This window comes from Acanthochromis polyacanthus, chromosome 1 (genome assembly GCF_021347895.1).
Source record: "Acanthochromis polyacanthus isolate Apoly-LR-REF ecotype Palm Island chromosome 1, KAUST_Apoly_ChrSc, whole genome shotgun sequence".
NCBI lineage: Eukaryota > Metazoa > Chordata > Actinopteri > Pomacentridae > Acanthochromis > Acanthochromis polyacanthus.
In genome coordinates, this window is record NC_067113.1 from 30,770,433 (window position 1) to 30,787,697 (window position 17,265).

The 17,265-nt window shown below is 39.0% G+C and overlaps 1 protein-coding gene across 1 annotated transcript; it reads left to right on the forward strand.

Moving 5' to 3' along the window:
* Nucleotides 1-350: 350 nt before the first annotated feature.
* Nucleotides 351-13,596, forward strand: kcnk3b (potassium channel, subfamily K, member 3b). The gene is made up of 2 exons (XM_022216624.2): nt 351-1,577; nt 7,093-13,596. Exons 1-2 carry the CDS (start codon nt 1,295-1,297, stop codon nt 7,965-7,967), a joined length of 1,158 nt encoding a protein of 385 aa, XP_022072316.2. The 5' UTR covers nt 351-1,294; the 3' UTR covers nt 7,968-13,596.
* Nucleotides 13,597-17,265: the final 3,669 nt, after the last annotated feature.

Here is a 17,265-nt window from a genome sequence, read left to right on the forward strand (position 1 = left end):
CACATCACGATACTGCCACCACCGTGCTTCACATCACGATACTGCCACCACCGTGCTTCACATCACGATACTGCCACCACCGTGCTTCACATCATGATGCTGCCACCAACGTGCTTCACATCACGATGCTGCCACCACCGTGCTTCACATCATGATGCTGCCACCACCGTGCTTCATATCACGATACTGCCACCACCGTGCTTCACACCATGATGCTGCCACCACCGTGCTTCACACCATGATGCTGCCACCACCGTGCTTCACATCATGATGCTGCCACCACCATGCTGCTGTATTATTATTTTTTTAATCAATTGATATAGATTTGGTGACATTTGTTTTCACTTTGACATGAAAGAGTCTTTTTTTAAGGTAAATTCTTATTTTAAAAAAGCCACATTATATTCACCGCCATTCAAAACTTGCAATAGAAGGTGTACTTCTTCAGTCACTGCAGCTTGTAAACCATCACAAATTCGACTCATTCCAAGGTACACAGTGAGAGAACTGATTTCCTAGCTTGTCTGCACTCACTGTGGCATTATTGGACTAAGCATAGAAAGATAGTGGGATGACCTTACTTGGCTGAGAGCACAGCTTCTCACATTTTATGCTGATTTGATCTGAAATGTTGCAATAATGAGGTTAAAATCTTCAGACTTCTGGGCCCAGACCCAAGCTAGTCACAGTCCAAACATACATCTCCTTGAAAGTTGTTTCATAATAAAGGATTTTTTTTCAGGGAGAGGGAGTTTATATATTTGGAAGTAAATGCTCTTGTTGAATTGAAGTTGTATTTGAGAAGCCTGCAGGCCTGCAGCTCGGCGCGCAAAGGATGTGCCTCTTTTAAATATTTGCACATGGAAAGTATGGTTGTCATCGGGTTGCTAGACAACTTGCGAAGCCAGTAGAGCTAGTCTGTTTAAATAGCAGCAGGGTAAATATTGTTCTTGAATGAGCACATGAAACATACACCGAGTCATATTTGTAAGGAGCCTGGACTCCACCTGAGCAGAGACATTTTGGTTTGTGTGCGTAAAAGCTGTCCAAAAGGTGAGCGCCAAGCCGGGCTGTGGGATTTACCCAGAGTGCTTTCTTTCTCTTTTTTCTGCTTTTTTTCCTGCGGCATCTAAATATAAGTCGGTGACAAATAGTCCAAATACAGTAGCAACCCAACTGTGATGTGGGGGTGGCGCTGAGAGAGCAGCTCCGTCTCCAGAGTCCGTCGGCAGAAGGTCGCAGAGAGCCGCAGCACCGCGCCTCTCCTCTCCTCTCCGCTCCGCTCCGTGTGACCATGAAGAGACAAAACGCCCGGACTCTGGTCCTGATCGTCAGCATCCTCACCTACCTGATGGTCGGAGCCGCCGTGTTCGAGACGCTGGAGTCCAAGCAGGAGAAGAGCCACAAGAGGAAGCTCGATGCCAGAAAGTTCGAACTCATGCGCAAATACAACTTGACCAAAGACAACTTCGAGGAGCTGGAGCACGTCGTCCTGCAGCTCAAACCGCACAAAGCCGGGGTCCAGTGGAAGTTTGCGGGATCCTTCTACTTCGCCATCACTGTGATCACGACCATAGGTGAGCGAGACTTTTGTACTGTTGTGTTTTTAGTGGGAAAAGACGCTCCGATCAGGGCTGAAGGCAGGATTTTTACTCCTGAGTCCTCCTGGCCAAGAATGTCAAACAGGATTTTAGTATTGTGGACATCAAGAGGGGAAATATTCTGCTTGTTGCACTATTAAAATGAGATTCTGTTTCCAGAGGTGATTCTGGGATCTCACTATATACAGATATACAAGGTGAATGATTTAAACCGTTTTTCACAGAATATTTTTAACAATTTTATTCATTTATTTATTGTAAGTTACAGATAATAGCTAAAAAAAAACATTGAAAAAATAGCATTTATTTCATGGCAAAATTATAATAAATAAATAAATAAATAAATAGATATAAAAGTCCACAAAATAAAACTGTATTTTTTACAAATGAGAATTAATTTGTGTTGCAATGTGTGCCAGTAAAATTTCACATTTTTATTATTATCATTATTATTATTATTATTATTATTATTGTATTTAAGTCTTCACAGATATAATAATTTTACATTTATTTGCCATTATTTGTAGTATTTTTGTTTTTAATTTTTTTTGCTGTATTACAGATGCAAAATATAATTAATCTTTTATTTCTTAACATATTTTTTGTTTATTTTTTAACTGATATATTTTAGTAGGTTTTTCATAATTTGAGAAAAAATGAATTTTAGTTGTTTTTTTTAACAAAGTTTATCACCTAGTTGGATGGACATTAACCTCATTTTACATTTTAGATTTCTTTTAGTTATTTAGGATAAGTAACCAATAAATATAATATAATATAATATCATATAATACCTGATTATTATATTTATTATATTTATTATATTTAGATTGTATTATAGTTATTATTTTTATTCTTATCATTATTCTTTATAACACTTTATTAAATACACATATGTGAACACAAGGTGTTCAGAGATTAATCCTTTTTGCTCAGTCTGTGCAACATAAAGAAAATTTACATGCTTTTACTGTCTTCTGTATTTAACCACATTTATGTTTTATTTAAATTTAAACGGAATATTTTCCATTCAAAAGTTTAGTCTTTTGAAATTTATGGTTTAAGGTCACCGATAAAAACAGAATTATGAATATTATTTTAAATATTTTACAATAGATCCCACCTAATCCCACACACTGGCTCCTATATAGATAAAAAAATATAAATAAATATATATAAGTTTTTTGTTCATACTAAGTCAGAAAAAATCCCAGGTATAATTTGTGTGCATTTGTAAAATTTAAACTTCAGCTTCACAATATCTATTTTTTGATGACACTGCTGTACATATATATATATATATATATATATATATATATATATATATATATATATATATATATATATATATATACTGTTGTACAAAAATTAAAATAAATAAAAATGATAACTTTTTACTAAGTTACTTCAATAACAATATTTTAAAATAATTAATAATTCCACAAAGATTTTTATTGGACTGCATTTGCATCAAAAATTTAAAAAATAATTTTCAAAAAGCTGTAAAAAAGCCATTTGGGGCATTTGTGAACATTTATTTTTCCTTGGATTCCATCAGATGTGACTCTGCTGTCGTCATTCAGAGCGCTGAGCTGCTGGTTTAGATGCTGAAACTAAATCTTCGTGTTGCATCATCTGCTGCTGACGACTGCTGCAGACTCACAACCGGTCAACAGCAAACCCTCAGTAGCACAAATCTTCCCTCAGAAGTGATGTTTGTTTGTTTCTTTACCATCAAATCTTCATTTTTCATCGTTTCTCTCCTGCTGCTGCTGCACATGTGGAGCCTGAACGTCCACAAGTTTCTAAAATAAACTCAGCGTGTCCTGGATCCCTTAAATGGAAGTAATTTATGTCGTGTCAGACAGATTCTCTTGTAGATTAGTCATGGAAAATAACAACCGTGCGAGTTTCTTCTTTATGTATCGAGCAGCCAAAACAGTTGTAGCCTGATGTGTTCGAGGTCACTCCCGTCCTTCACATTTCACCCCCTGGAATTCGACTGTTACGCACTTTGTGACCTTCTTGATCTGCTCTTAGACCGCCACTACATCCACACTAATGCAGCTTCTTGTTTCGGACTTTTTTAACCGGGCTTTTCTTTTGCTGGGCACAGTTTCAAATGTTCCGCTGTTTGTTTATTTAGCTGTTAATAAGACTTTCATTCTCCCAGGAGAGCTGGAACACAGTGGCAGACAGAAGTTCAGAGTGAAAGTGGAGTTCGTAGTCCATCTGAAGTGGAAAAGACGTATGAATATGGGTCGTTCAAGGATTGGAGGACATTTGGGCTTCCAAATTTTTGAAAAATAAACCTTTTCTTTTAGAGGTTTCTGCTATAAATTCATCAATAATCTATCAAAGGCTTGATTGGCTCAGCTTACACATCAATGGTACCATTTTTACTCCATGTTTATGTGTTGTTTGCAACCCTACTCTAATCACACTAACAGTTTTGCTAATCAATGCTAATGTTACACTGTAAAAAATGCTCGTAAATTATACAGAGAAAAACTGTCAAACCTTGATGATACACATCTGTAAACTCTCAGTTTGATACCGTTTATTTACCAGTGAATCACCGTAAATAAGGTAATGAGGACAAAACTCTCTTTTTGACCCCCAAACTGACCTGTTTTTTAAAGTTTGAAAATGTGGGAAAATATCTATATTTGTACAGTGAAAACTTCCACATCTTCAACATTTTTGGGAAATTTTTGAAGATTTTTGGTGAAAAAAAAGAAATGTTAAAAAAATGTTTCTTTAAGAACATTCAGAAAAAAATCAACTAACATCCAGCGATTTTTGCTGGATTTTGTTTGATTTTTTTCTGAATGTTCTTAAAGAAAATAGTAGAAGTTTTACTGATACATATAGAATCACTTTAGATATTTGTAGGAATTTTTTTGGAAGATTTTTATTCATTTTTTGAAATCATTTACAATTTTTGCTTTTTTAATTTTTATTTCTTACCAAATTTGGGGATTCTTTTTACATAAAACTTTTATGGATTTTTTCTGGATTTTTTTTCCAACAGATTTTGCAGATTTTTTTTTTTTTTTATAAATTTGGTTTTGTTTTGTTTTTTTTGCAGAATTTTTGGATTTCTTTTTTCCAGAGAAAGGAACAATATTTTTTGGTGCACGTAAATGAAGACAAGAGGAAGGTTAAAAAAAGAGTTCAAATGTGCTGTCATATGTATAACATCAATACTGTAATTTTTGCATTCATTTCTCAAAAAGAATACCAGTTTCACAGTTTCCATTGATAATGGAAACTAGTCTGATCCTGATATTATGAGGAAGAGTGAGAGATTCAATCAAGGCTGACAATGTTGTGAAAAGGTAGTGTCTACAGATACGGACCCGTACCCGTAGCCTGTGGCCTACGGATACGGCACTTTCCATTTGGCAGACAGATACGGACCCGTACGCGAGTCTCGCGAGTCAAGAAGCTGCTAACCACTGCAAACTGTTGAAAGGTAAGCAAAGGTTAAGGTTAGGGTTAGTGTTAGGGTCAGGTTTAGGGTCCGTACCTGTAGTACCGATGCTACGGGTCCGTACCGCTAGCGTCTACCGGGAGTCACGTGACCAGATCTCGCGTATCTGATTGGCAAATGGAAAGTGCCGTATCCGTAGTCCACAGGCTACAGATACGGGTCCGTACCTCTAGCAACAACCTTGTGAAAATGTGAAAAACAGAGGAGAGGACTTAGTTTTGCTGTCGCCATTTATAAAAAAAAACTTTTTGATTATGTTGATGACAAAAACAAGACACAAAATAAGAAAAGCAAGACAGAAAATGACAAAAACAAGACTTAAAATGACAGAAACAAGACAGAAAGTGACAAAAACGACGTACTTTTCTGACATTTTGCAGCAAGTTTTTTGTGTTTTTGTGTAAGATTTTCTTTTTTTTTTACAGTGTGGTGCCTAAATTTTGTAATGTTTTTTACATAAATATATATTTTCCACCATTAATCACTGCAGAAACATCACAAATCGGTGCATAAAGATTCACCAGAGTGAAAGAAATAAATGTTGGATGCTCTAAATGTCTTAAGGGAGAAATTCCAGACCAAATCCTTAATGTGTCCCAAAAGCATTCAAATGGAATCTGATTCTAAGAGTGAAGAAACCCCAAAAACACACAGAAAAGGCAATACTTTAAAAATAACACCTGATTCAGTGTTTTCCACTGCAGTTTGTTCTCTTCTTGATAATTTAAGTGATAAAAAGTGCTGCTTTTCTGCTCTATCTGCTGTGTTTTTACAACATTTGAGCTCAGAGGAATGTGGGAGTTAAAAATACAGACGTGTTACTTCACAGTTTAAAGTGAAGCCGAGCCGTGTGACATTAATGAGACGATTCGGTGGGAGTTTGTTTCCTGTGGATGTGGATCCAGCAGCTGTTTCTAAATAATCACATTTGGTGAGAATTTAGGTGTCAAATAACACGTAAAAACTAAAACACACTATATTATGTTGTATCATGGACAGAAAGGTGCACATTTTTCTGCTTTTTACTTCTGCCGCTGTTGAATCTTCGTGTATTTTATTTTCACATTTTCTTCACTTTGCCATTCATGCACCGTCACTTCAAGCTGAACTGTGTCACTGAATGAAGCACCGGACACCTAAATCCAGACAATAATATCAACATCATTTATGCTATTAGTTTTCTTAACAGTTAAAATTATAGTATGATGCATGACGTTTCATTTTTCTGGGGCAGTATTTCAATTTTAATGTGCAACATTTAATTTTTCCGGTGCAATATTTCACTTTCATGCATAATATCTCAATTTTAATGCCCCATATTTCACTTTTCTGATGCAATATTTAAATTTTCTGGTACAATATATTATTTTGATACCTAATGTTACAATTTAATGTGTGATATTTCTCTTTTTTTAGTGCAACGTGTTATTGTAATGTGCAGTATTTTCAATTTCATGCACAATATCTCAGTTTAATGTGCACTAATTCAGTGTTGTGTGTCACATTTCATTTTCATGTCAGTGTAACGTACAATATTTATTTATTTCTGGTGCCATATTTCAATTCCATTCATAATATTTAAATTTGTTGTGCAATATTTCATTTTTGTGGTGCAATAATTTCAATTTCTTACATAATATTTTAATTTAATGTGTGACATTTCATTTTTCTTAATGCAGCATGTTATTGTAATGTACAGTATGTTATTTTTCAGATCCAATGTTTAAATTTCATGCATCATATCTTAATTTAATGTGGAATATTTTATTAGCATGTGTGAGATCTGCTACCTCAGAATCATTGCCAGCAATAGTTAACACTTTTAAAACTTTTTACTTATCTTAGCTTCCTTATTTTTCCTTTCAGTGATATGTCATACTAATAGATTGTTGCTTTTTTATTAAGCACTGCTTTTAATGTCATATAATTTAGTTTTCTGAGCAATATCTGGCAAAATACTCATCTCAGCTCATCTGATCTTCTTTTATCTCTCAGGTTACGGCCATGCGGCGCCGAGCACCGACTCAGGGAAAGTGTTCTGCATGTTCTACGCCCTCTTGGGGATCCCGCTGACCCTGGTCATGTTCCAGAGTCTGGGCGAGCGGATCAACACCTTCGTCAGGTACCTGCTGCACCAAGCCAAGAAGTGCCTGGGGATGCGTCACACCGAGGTGTCCATGGCCAACATGGTGACGGTGGGCTTCTTCTCCTGCCTCAGCACCCTGTGCGTGGGCGCCGTGGCCTTCTCCCACTACGAGGGCTGGAGCTTCCTGCACGCCTTCTACTACTGCTTCATCACGCTCACCACCATTGGCTTCGGGGACTACGTGGCACTGCAGAGGGACGACGCCCTGCAGAACGACCGCCGCTACGTGGCGTTCTGCTTCGTCTACATCCTCATGGGCCTGACAGTGATCGGGGCCTTCCTCAACCTGGTGGTGCTCCGCTTCCTGACCATGAACGCCGAGGACGAGCGGCGGGACGCCAAGCAGAAGGCCCTGCTGTCCGCCGGGAAGCCCAGAGGGGAGGTGGCCCGCCTGCTGCCGGTCTCCACCTCCTCTACCCCCGTAGCGGACGATGCTACCAAACCTAAAGATCTAAAAGGCGTGTACACTGAGGTGTTGCACTTCCAGACTATTTGCTCATGCTTGTGGTACCGCAGCAAGGAGAAGCTGCAGGGCTCCACCATGATCCCTCAGGAGCTGACCTTCTCCGACGCCTACCTGCAGCAGAGCAGTCCTCACTACGTGGAGCCCGGATCCAGCGGCTGCGTTTGCAGTCCGCGGCAGTGCACGAGCATCAGCTCCATAACCACGGGCCTCCACATCCTCTCCCCGTTCAGCCTGTTCAAGAGACGCAGCTCCGTCTAGCCTTGTTTCTCCACGGCACACTGCAGATGTCCAAACTGCCAAGTGGACAACAGATACTTGGCAGTCGGCTCAGCAAAGACACGACTGCAAGTAGATGTTTGTGGTGCTACAAATCCCAGTAATCCAACAGTAGGCTGTAAGGCGCAAAAAGAGGGGGAAAAAAGCACATGCAGTACTGTAATCTAACTCAAATGTGTGTGTTTGAGAGAGAAAAGATGTTTTTATTTTAATCTTCTGTCACCTGGGGAGATTCAAGCAGCTACACAGTCAAAAATCAAGAAGAAATCTGCAGTAAATTCCAGTTTTTTTGTCAACAATCTCAGAGGTGCTGATTCAACTCAGGGGTTCTTCCTTGAACTCATGATCATAGCATTCCCACCCGGCCTCATGTAAATCGCCTTATGCTCGCCTCAAAAAACTTATCTAACAATTCGTGATTGTTGAAACTTTCGTGCAGCTGACGCGCTACTTCACATGACTCACATGTGCAGCTGCCCCTGTTATTGTCGCTTTCAGTGCTCTCTGCCCAAATCTCTGCTGCTGCATCAGTCACAAACACAGCCCGATTATGTAACGCGACAAGTGGAGAAGTTCAGGAAAATCACGATGACATATCCCCAACATGGTTAAACAGCATTCTGTGATCATAAGTAGACACTCATCAGGGTTTGTTGTACAACTCTGCTTCAAAAATGAACAATTCAACAACTGAGAACACAGCGAGCTTCACCGCCTTCAGGTTTACTGCAGGGTTACAGTGGAGTCTCTGTTAATTTGTCCACCCCTGTAGCTGATGGTCGGTAAGTCGCAGAAAGTGGTCGCTTCCTGAAGTTTCTGTCAATTTAGAAAAGTGACATAAAAGCCTTTTTGCCAAGGGTTAGATGAGAATATCAAGTCATGTCTGCACTGTAAAGAATTAACTTTTTAAAACATTTTTTAGCTGTTATCTTACGGATTTTCCCTGTTTTAGTAAATTGCAGATCATATCTAGTAAAACCACAGAAAGAAAAGCTTAGATTTACAAGTTAACCATACAAACGGGCCAAAACTGACATCAAAAATCTGTATTTTTACAAACTGTAGTTTATTCTTTTACAATATTTGATTGTCAAATCATTTTATTGGATTTAAAACAGCCAAAAATAGAACTGCTTTGGAACATTTTTAATATAATGTAATAAAATTGGAATATTAAGTAAAAATATGGGGAAAAAATATTTATTTTCATTAAAAAACAGATTACAACTTTAATGTTGACATCACAAATCTGCTTTTGTTGTTTTTTGCAAATTTTTTAAAAAAATTACACAGTTTTTACTGCATTTAAATAGCCAAAAAAAATCATTGTTTTAAAAATATCTGCTATTTTTTTGAAAGAATATTTATTTAGTGTAAGGACAGAAAAATGTCAGAATTTTTTTCAGCTGCCATTTTACATATTTTTCCTGTTTTGCTGAATTACCAACAATATCTAGTAAAATTACAGAACAAAATATTAATTAACATGTTTATCTGAACCATTGAATTATTTGCAGATTATTTTTTAAAATTAATTTAATCATTATTTGGTCTGTAAACCAACAGAAAACAGCAAGAATCATCACAATTTGTTTTTGTTACCAGGCTCGTTGTTTTTCTCTGTTTTTAGCCTTCATGCTAACCTAAGTTAACCAGCTGCTAGCTTTAGCTTCCCATTCAGAGCACATTTTTCCCCAAAGTCTCTTTACTGGTTTTGCCACAGAAAACAAAAACATTTGAAAAGTTCTATTAGCAGGTGGTTGTCTCTTACAAACCACAGACTCACCATCACCAGTTCAAACCAAGAGAATTGAAGTTGTCCTAACATTTCCCAAAGATGCTCAAGCCAACTGAGATGTGAAGATTCTTGATTCTTTTGCCGCAGTTTTAAAGTTGTGTCTCGATAAAGTGTTCATCCAGCAGATGACTTCATCTAAAAACCATGAATTCTGTTTTGTTTTTGTGTGAGTTTATGATTAGATGAGTTAATTAGGAACCTTTAGACACTAAACTGACCTCCTTTTGGCTACAGCTCCACATTTAATACACAAATATGAGATTCATATCAATTCTCTTGTCAAATTCTCAGTGTTTCCTCCTACAATTTAAAAACCTTTCACCTCCCAACCTCAGACCCTCAAACATGGGTCATGATTATCCATAAAGCGTTCATGTTTGGGCTGTGGATCTCCTGATTTTCTTTCCACTCTGCTAGTTTTGACCAAATGGACTCCACTGGCTCCACAGAACTCACTGACTCATCAAACACAACACTGCAGATCATTCAGATACGAAGCGTGCTGAGCTTTTCCAAATCACATATGGATCAAACAGTACATGCAAAACTATTTTGGGTGCAGCTCGGAGTGACAGATGGGAGGGAGGTTACCGATGGGGTACAATGGATAATGAGCTGGTTGTCAATCTCAGACGTTAATGTCACAATAGGCTGAGTCTGGGTGATTGATGGAGACGGAAAAAATCCTCCCTCAGCGAGTATTTCATGTGTATTTCGGCCTGTTTTGACACTCAGTGATGAATTTGTCTGTGGGCGACTTGATGTGACGTCACGCTCGGATTATTTCCAGCAGCTACAACCGAGTTTTAACCCTGAAGATATTACTGAGAAGCCCAACAGTGAATTAATCTTGAAACAACAGTTCAACAAGTAGGTCAGTTAGAGAGCAGGTAGAGTTACACCGACAGTAGTATCGCGCTGGACAATGGTCTGACTGTACCAGACTATCATTCTGCTATAGGATAAAAAACACTTCTTTTTATTTCTTAGAACTAAATACAGTCATCTTGGCCGGTGCTCCGCCTCATGCACGGAGTCGGCATTATCATCACAAGAAAAGCACTCAGAGGGCCCAGTACTCTACCAAGGCCACTCAGTTGTATCATTTCCAATGAATGAAATCTTTAAGAAAAAATTACCTTTTGTTTAGCACAGGCGTGTGTTATGCATGCTTATGTAATGTATGGATACTGAATCATGTGACCTAAATATGCAGCAGGTGACAGTATTTGATGGGACTCAGAAACACCCCCACAATTTAATCAATTGTTCCTTGTATCATTTCAGATGGATAAGTCCCGATAAGTCTGAGACGATCGATTTTTAGTAGGATCACAATCATGTGATCATTAGCAGGCAGCTGACGCAGTGTTCACTTGTTACCATAGTTACAGTGACGCCATGCCGCTATCTCAGAATGATACAGAAATCTTTAACAAATTAGCAGATCCAGACTATAAGCCGCATCACTGCCAAAATCTAATCACTTGGTCCTTGTGTCATTTCTGACCTTCCCTGAAAATTTTATTCAAATACTTTACTCCGTTTTTGAGTGATGTTGCTAACAGACAGACAGACAGACAGACGTACGCCAATCGTCACATAACTCCGCTGCATTTATTGACAGAGTAAAATGGTTAATTCGCTAAAAAAACAAGCAGACCTGCCTTAGTGCATGAGCCAGATCTTTGGTAAAACCTAAACATTTCAGCTTTACGTTGCTGCTTAGAGATTTTTCTTTCTCATTGCTGAGGGGATTTTGAAAACAGTAACATGCAGCTATATGAAGTAATATTAACATGCTACAGAAACGTCTTCAGCTAGAGAATAAGACTACACGACCAATACAATCTGCCAAGTATTTTCCTGATAGTTGTTGAGTCTCTAAAATGCCAGAATATTGTGAAAAATGTTGTAATTTCTGACAAACCAGTTGCTTGTTTCTTTGGAATCAACAGTGAAAACCTCTTGAAGTTAAGGTGTGTTCCATTTGAAACAGGAATTCTCAGTTCACAGTTGGAAACTTCAACTGGAATTCCCTCTGTAGTTGAATTTCTGACTTGAAAGTTGTAATAATCCCACAAACCCATCCATCCATCCATCCATCCATCTGTCCAGTTTCTTCTACTTGACCAGGTTAGGCTTATGGTGGCAGCAGGTTAATTGAGGGTATTTCCAATATCCATCTCCCCAGCAACATTTTCCAGCTCCTCCAGTGGGATCCTAAGGTTTCCTAGGCCAGATGGGATATATAATCACTCCAGTAAACTCTAGGTCTACCCTTGGGTCTCCTTCTAGTTGCCTGGAAAACTTCCAAAGGAAGTCGCCCTGGAGGTATCTTGATCAGATGCCAAAACCACCTCAGTTGGCTTCTTTTGACACAACGGAGCAAAGACTAGACTCTGAGCTCCCTCGGAATGTCTGAACTCCTTACCCTATCTCTAGGACTGAGACCAGCCGTCCTAATCTCGATCTGTTGGTCACTCCAGAACTCATGACCACAGGTGTGAGAGTTGGAACATAGATCGAGTGGGAAATCAAGATCTTCGCCTTGCAGCTCAACTCCCTGCATCAACCTGTTGCTCCATTTTACATTCACTGCTTAACAAGATCCCAAAATACTTAAATCACAAACCCTGACCTCAAAATCCAAAATGCTCAGCACATCAACTGCAGGAAAAACTGCAGTTGTATATTGTTTATTTGCACTCCTGTCTTATTTATGTGCCATTAAATCGGTCAGTTGTTACACTGTTTGTATGCACAAATTACAGCGTAAAGCAGAATTACTTTGTATAGATGCAGTTTTTTCAATGGGTGGTGTCCATTTTGATTTCCCAACTTCTTGTAAACATCAGATGTAAAAGGAACACAGCACTACTATTAAAATATGCACATTTGAGAAGCTGAAACCACTAAATATTTAACTTCTTCACTTGAAAAATCACCAAAAGGTTGAACTAATTTTCAAAACGGTGGCTGATTCATTTTCTGACGTTCTGGTTCATGAATAGACCAGTTGTTGTTGACTGAAACACAACATTTTCTTCACTAGAAGACACTATTTTATCTCTACCAAGAGTAGGAAAAGGTTTGAAACCGAAAGGCATTCTGGGAAATGTAGGAAATCACCACTTGAAGCACAAATGCACGAGTCACAAGAAGCAGAAAAAGTCACAGGCAGATGATGTTATTGAATATCTTTTGGTGGATTTTTTTTAACCTTTTTCTATTTTCTTGTTTGTCTTCTGAACGTGTGACACAAAAAAACTAGTGTAGTCCATCTTGGTGTGAGATTTGTTCAGAAACTCATCTTGATCTGTTATGATGGACAGAAAGGCCTAATTTGCACACAATTATGGAAGAAAAATGATGATTGTGACTCTTTGACACCAATAACTACAGCCTAATGTAGGTTTTATGCAAGTACTGTATTAGTTTTAAAGTCGGAGTACATCATGTTGCACTAGTGTTGACAGGTGTCTCTGTTTTTTGCTTTTTAAAGAAGGGAAAAATTAGTACTTGAACATGCAAAGAGTACTTGAAAAAATAGAGTTTTTTTTTTATCGTAACTTGCTGAGATTTTAATTTGTCTGGCAAAATACGTCCAACAGATCACATCAGTTAACAATATTGTACTATTTTACCCAATTATGGGGAAAAAAATCCATAGAAAACATTAAAAGCACAAAGATTTTGTCCAATAAATGACTGTTTTTGAGTTGTTTTTCTGGACACCCTGATCACAGAATCACCGCCTCACATGAGCTGTTATTTATAGAGAGTGTTTATTAAATGAATACTAAGATATAAGCTGTAGTCATGTGATTTTGCCTTCTCCATGCTGTTTATCAACATGTGCTGTGTGAGAAAAGCCTGCTGAATGTATAGAAATGGCCGTCAGGTCCAGATGGTGTCCCCCTGGGAATTCTGACTGACGTCCAGTTCCGGACAACCTACAGCAGGTTAGTCACGATCCAAAGTATGGTACCGTATCGTTATGTCATCTATAAGTGTGATATCCAACTCAAAATCAGGTGGTGCGATGAGCCGGGGGTGGACAAAAGAACAGAAACGCATCACTCTGAGGCAACAAATGTTTTTTAAAGGGTGAAAATGTTGATATTTGGTGCTAATATTAGGGGTTTTATGACACAGTGGGTCGAGAATTTTCAAGTAAATCCCCCTTCTGGATGTTTTCCATGTTGTGCAAGACCATAGTGTGTTTACATCATTATAGCTGGAGTGTGTTTTGGTCATAGAAATGCAAAACATGCAACGGGCATGAACAATAAAAGGCTGGATGTTAAATAAATAAAAGTAAAAGTTTTTCCCTGAAGTAAAACTGAGCTTGTGGCTCTAATAAACATATTTTCTTGACAATTAGTCACATATTACAAGTGTCAAGGGGGTGTTCAGGTAAGAACCTAAGTACAGACTCAAAAGGCAGGCAAGTTGTGGAAAAAGAGATTTTAATCAAACAAAAGTACTCGACAAAAGGTAGGAGCACAACTACAAAATCCAGAAAACTGCAACCAAGCAAAAACCAAAGGGGCATGAGGAACACAAACAGAGGGCCAGGAAGGCAAATCGGAGGTCAAACAAGGCTGAAGTAAAAAGGGCTGGCAAACAGGGTAAAACAAACCCCTTAATGGTACAAACCAGAAGCAGATGAGAAACTATGGGGAGAATCGGGCAGGTGAGCAGGAGGTATCCAAGCAGGAGACTAAACAGAAAGGTAGCGAACAGGAGGGCAAACAGGAAGTAGCTGAACCAAACTCAAGACCATGACAACAAGTTCCATCCATCTATTTTCTTCCACTTACCCAGTGCAAGAAAATTGGGTCAGTAGACAAACCAGGACATTCCTGACGTTCCTCCCATTAGCAGTACTTTCCAGTTCCTCCTGGGGGATTCCAAGGCCACATGAGATATGTAATCCCTCCAGCGATGTCTGGGTCTACTCCGGGGTCTCCTTCCAGTTGGGCGTAGCTTGGAAAACCTTCAAGATTCCTCTGGATGTCTGAGTCCCGCCACCATACAGGGGAAACTATGTCTGATTGCTATAATCAGCTAGTTGTAACTTTCAGTTAGTACCATAGACTGTATATAAAGTGGACGTAGCATCTGGCTCCAAAATTGAAGCCCACCCGGAAGTGTCAAAAACTTGCAATATCACGCCGTCCGCTCGGGTTGGCTCCAAAAAGCTTTTTCTCCATAAACCCCAATTCATTTTTGGAAAAAAATAAAATTTGATAGACTGATTTTCTACAGCTCAGGATTTTTTTCCCGTTAGTTTTCATGGTCAAAATGAGAGATCAGGTGGTCAATCTTAAAATAAATTGATACTGAATTTTAAATAAATCATTAAAGTTGGCGGAGCCAGGGGGGGTGGCTATACTTGATTGACAGTCCCATCGACTGGTCCTGCCCCGAGTTGCTCTCCGGTCCAGCCTGTTTGATGACGCTTTTTACGTCACTGGCTCCAAAAAATCCAAAATGGCTACCAGGAAGTAGCAAAATCCGGGCTTCATTTTCTCAGCTTTGAAACCAGCGGGTGACGTCATGGTTCGTTCACGCCTGGTTACTACCCAGAGGTCTTGAACAAACTTGAGGGTTGAAATCTGGTTAATTGACAGCTTTGGCTTCCCTCTACCGCAATAGTAGGTACAGTGTCTGTGTTGCTACTTCAATGCATGTTGCCATCTCACACTCTATTTCCCGTCACTTATGAACAACACTGGAAGATACTTAATTATCATCGCATGGGGTAGTAAGTCACCCCAACCCAGAGGAAGCCATCTACTGTTTTCATCAAAGAACCATTGCCTCAGATTTACTGGTTCACTCCATCCTGGTTACGTCACACTTTTCTGCCACCCCCAGTTTGTGTTCATGGTCACAGCTTGACGAAACCAACAGAACCACATCATCTGCAAATCCGGAAATGCCACTCTTAGGGTTCCCAAACCGGACACCCTCCTCACCCCGGATGCATCCTGAGATCCATGAATGTCGCAAACAGGATCAGAAACAAGGGGAAATCTTGGCAGAGTTCACCACCCAACAGAAACATGCTTGAGTTCGTGCCAAGAATACAAACACAGCTCTCAGTTTGGTTGTACAAGAACCAGATGGCTTCTAACAACAGCCCTGGTAGACCAAACTCCCACGGTCCCCCCTACAGGGTTCCCTAGGGGACACGGTTAAAGACAGGTTCTTTACAGGAAATGTTCTCTTTCTATAGCCTGTCTCAGACAGGCATTTCTTTCTGTTAATCTAATGGCATCTCAATGTGTGGGATTCTTCTCTAGCACGTTGGTTACTTCCATGAAAATTGCGATGGCAGTTTTACAAGGTCGGACCTTGCAAGATGGCACAAGTTTGAGTACTTCAAGGTGTGTGAAGCAATTTGGGGATGTTTTTTTCACATTTCAGCACCAATGTTGGCCAAAAATCTAATTTGAGAAAGCTAAACAATCACAGTAACACATTCTAAACAAAGGGGCATTGTTTTGCAAAACATAAATGGCCTCAATGCCAAATCCACACCACCAATACTGGCATTTATACAGAGATAATGTACTGTCAAGCTTTTCAATTGTGTTTTTGCTATTTTCTCAGCAGTCCTTTCAGTAGGCTTTGACTTTTTATTCATGTCTAATGGTTTTAATTTCAAATATGTACTTGCCTTTCTACTACTTCGTAAGTTTAGTTGATAAAAAGCTAGTTAGCATCTCCACACAATACAATAAAATGCTATAAGAAGGAGAAGGGGTTCCCAAGCATTTTGACGAAGCATCATTATTGCTGATTGCCATCTTGTGCACTTAATCTTGAACCTGAAGAAGTAAAAATGTTTATTATTACATCAACTTCTTAGAGAGAGATTAGAGACATTCCTTTAGGAAGTGTTTTCTTTCTTATCTGTTAATCATCTTGTGGAATTTAAAACTATTTGAGGCCTGTGTAGCTGTAAATACACAAACAGACAGATATTTTTGTAGGCGTTAAGGATAGGATTAACACATCAAAGTGTCAGTTGGTTGCTGAGAGCAATTAAAACTGCGTCTCGTTATCGAAATTTGCTTGCCACTGCAACGTCGAACCAGCTTGTAAGGCCTGGCTTCATGCCGGAGAAACTGCCTCCAGCCATCAGACGTGAAGCTCGGAGAAGCAACAGAAGGAGTATCCATTCGACAAATCCCTGTATTGACCCCCCGCCGCCGGAGCATCTGCTGTTTTCTACTTTGGCCACAGACCTGAGTATCTATGTCAAAGACAGAAATAGTTCCACTGAGAAGGTCAGATATCGCATTACGTCACTCGGTTTCTTCTGTGCTTTGGAAAAATTTTGGAAAACCGAAGGCGTCTCTCACATTTTAGTGCCAGTTTGGACCGAATGTCGAACATGATCTTGTGTATTTTGCACCACTTTCAAACTCAACATTTGTTCAAATCGACAGAATTCACTGCAAATAA

Coding starts and splice junctions, on each gene's coding strand:
- kcnk3b (XM_022216624.2), top strand. CDS start 1,295: ATGAAGAGACAAAACGCCCGGACTCTGGTCCTGATCGTCAGCATCCTC. Junction 1,578..7,092: donor CACTGTGATCACGACCATAG/GTGAGCGAGACT, acceptor TTTATCTCTCAG/GTTACGGCCATGCGGCGCCG.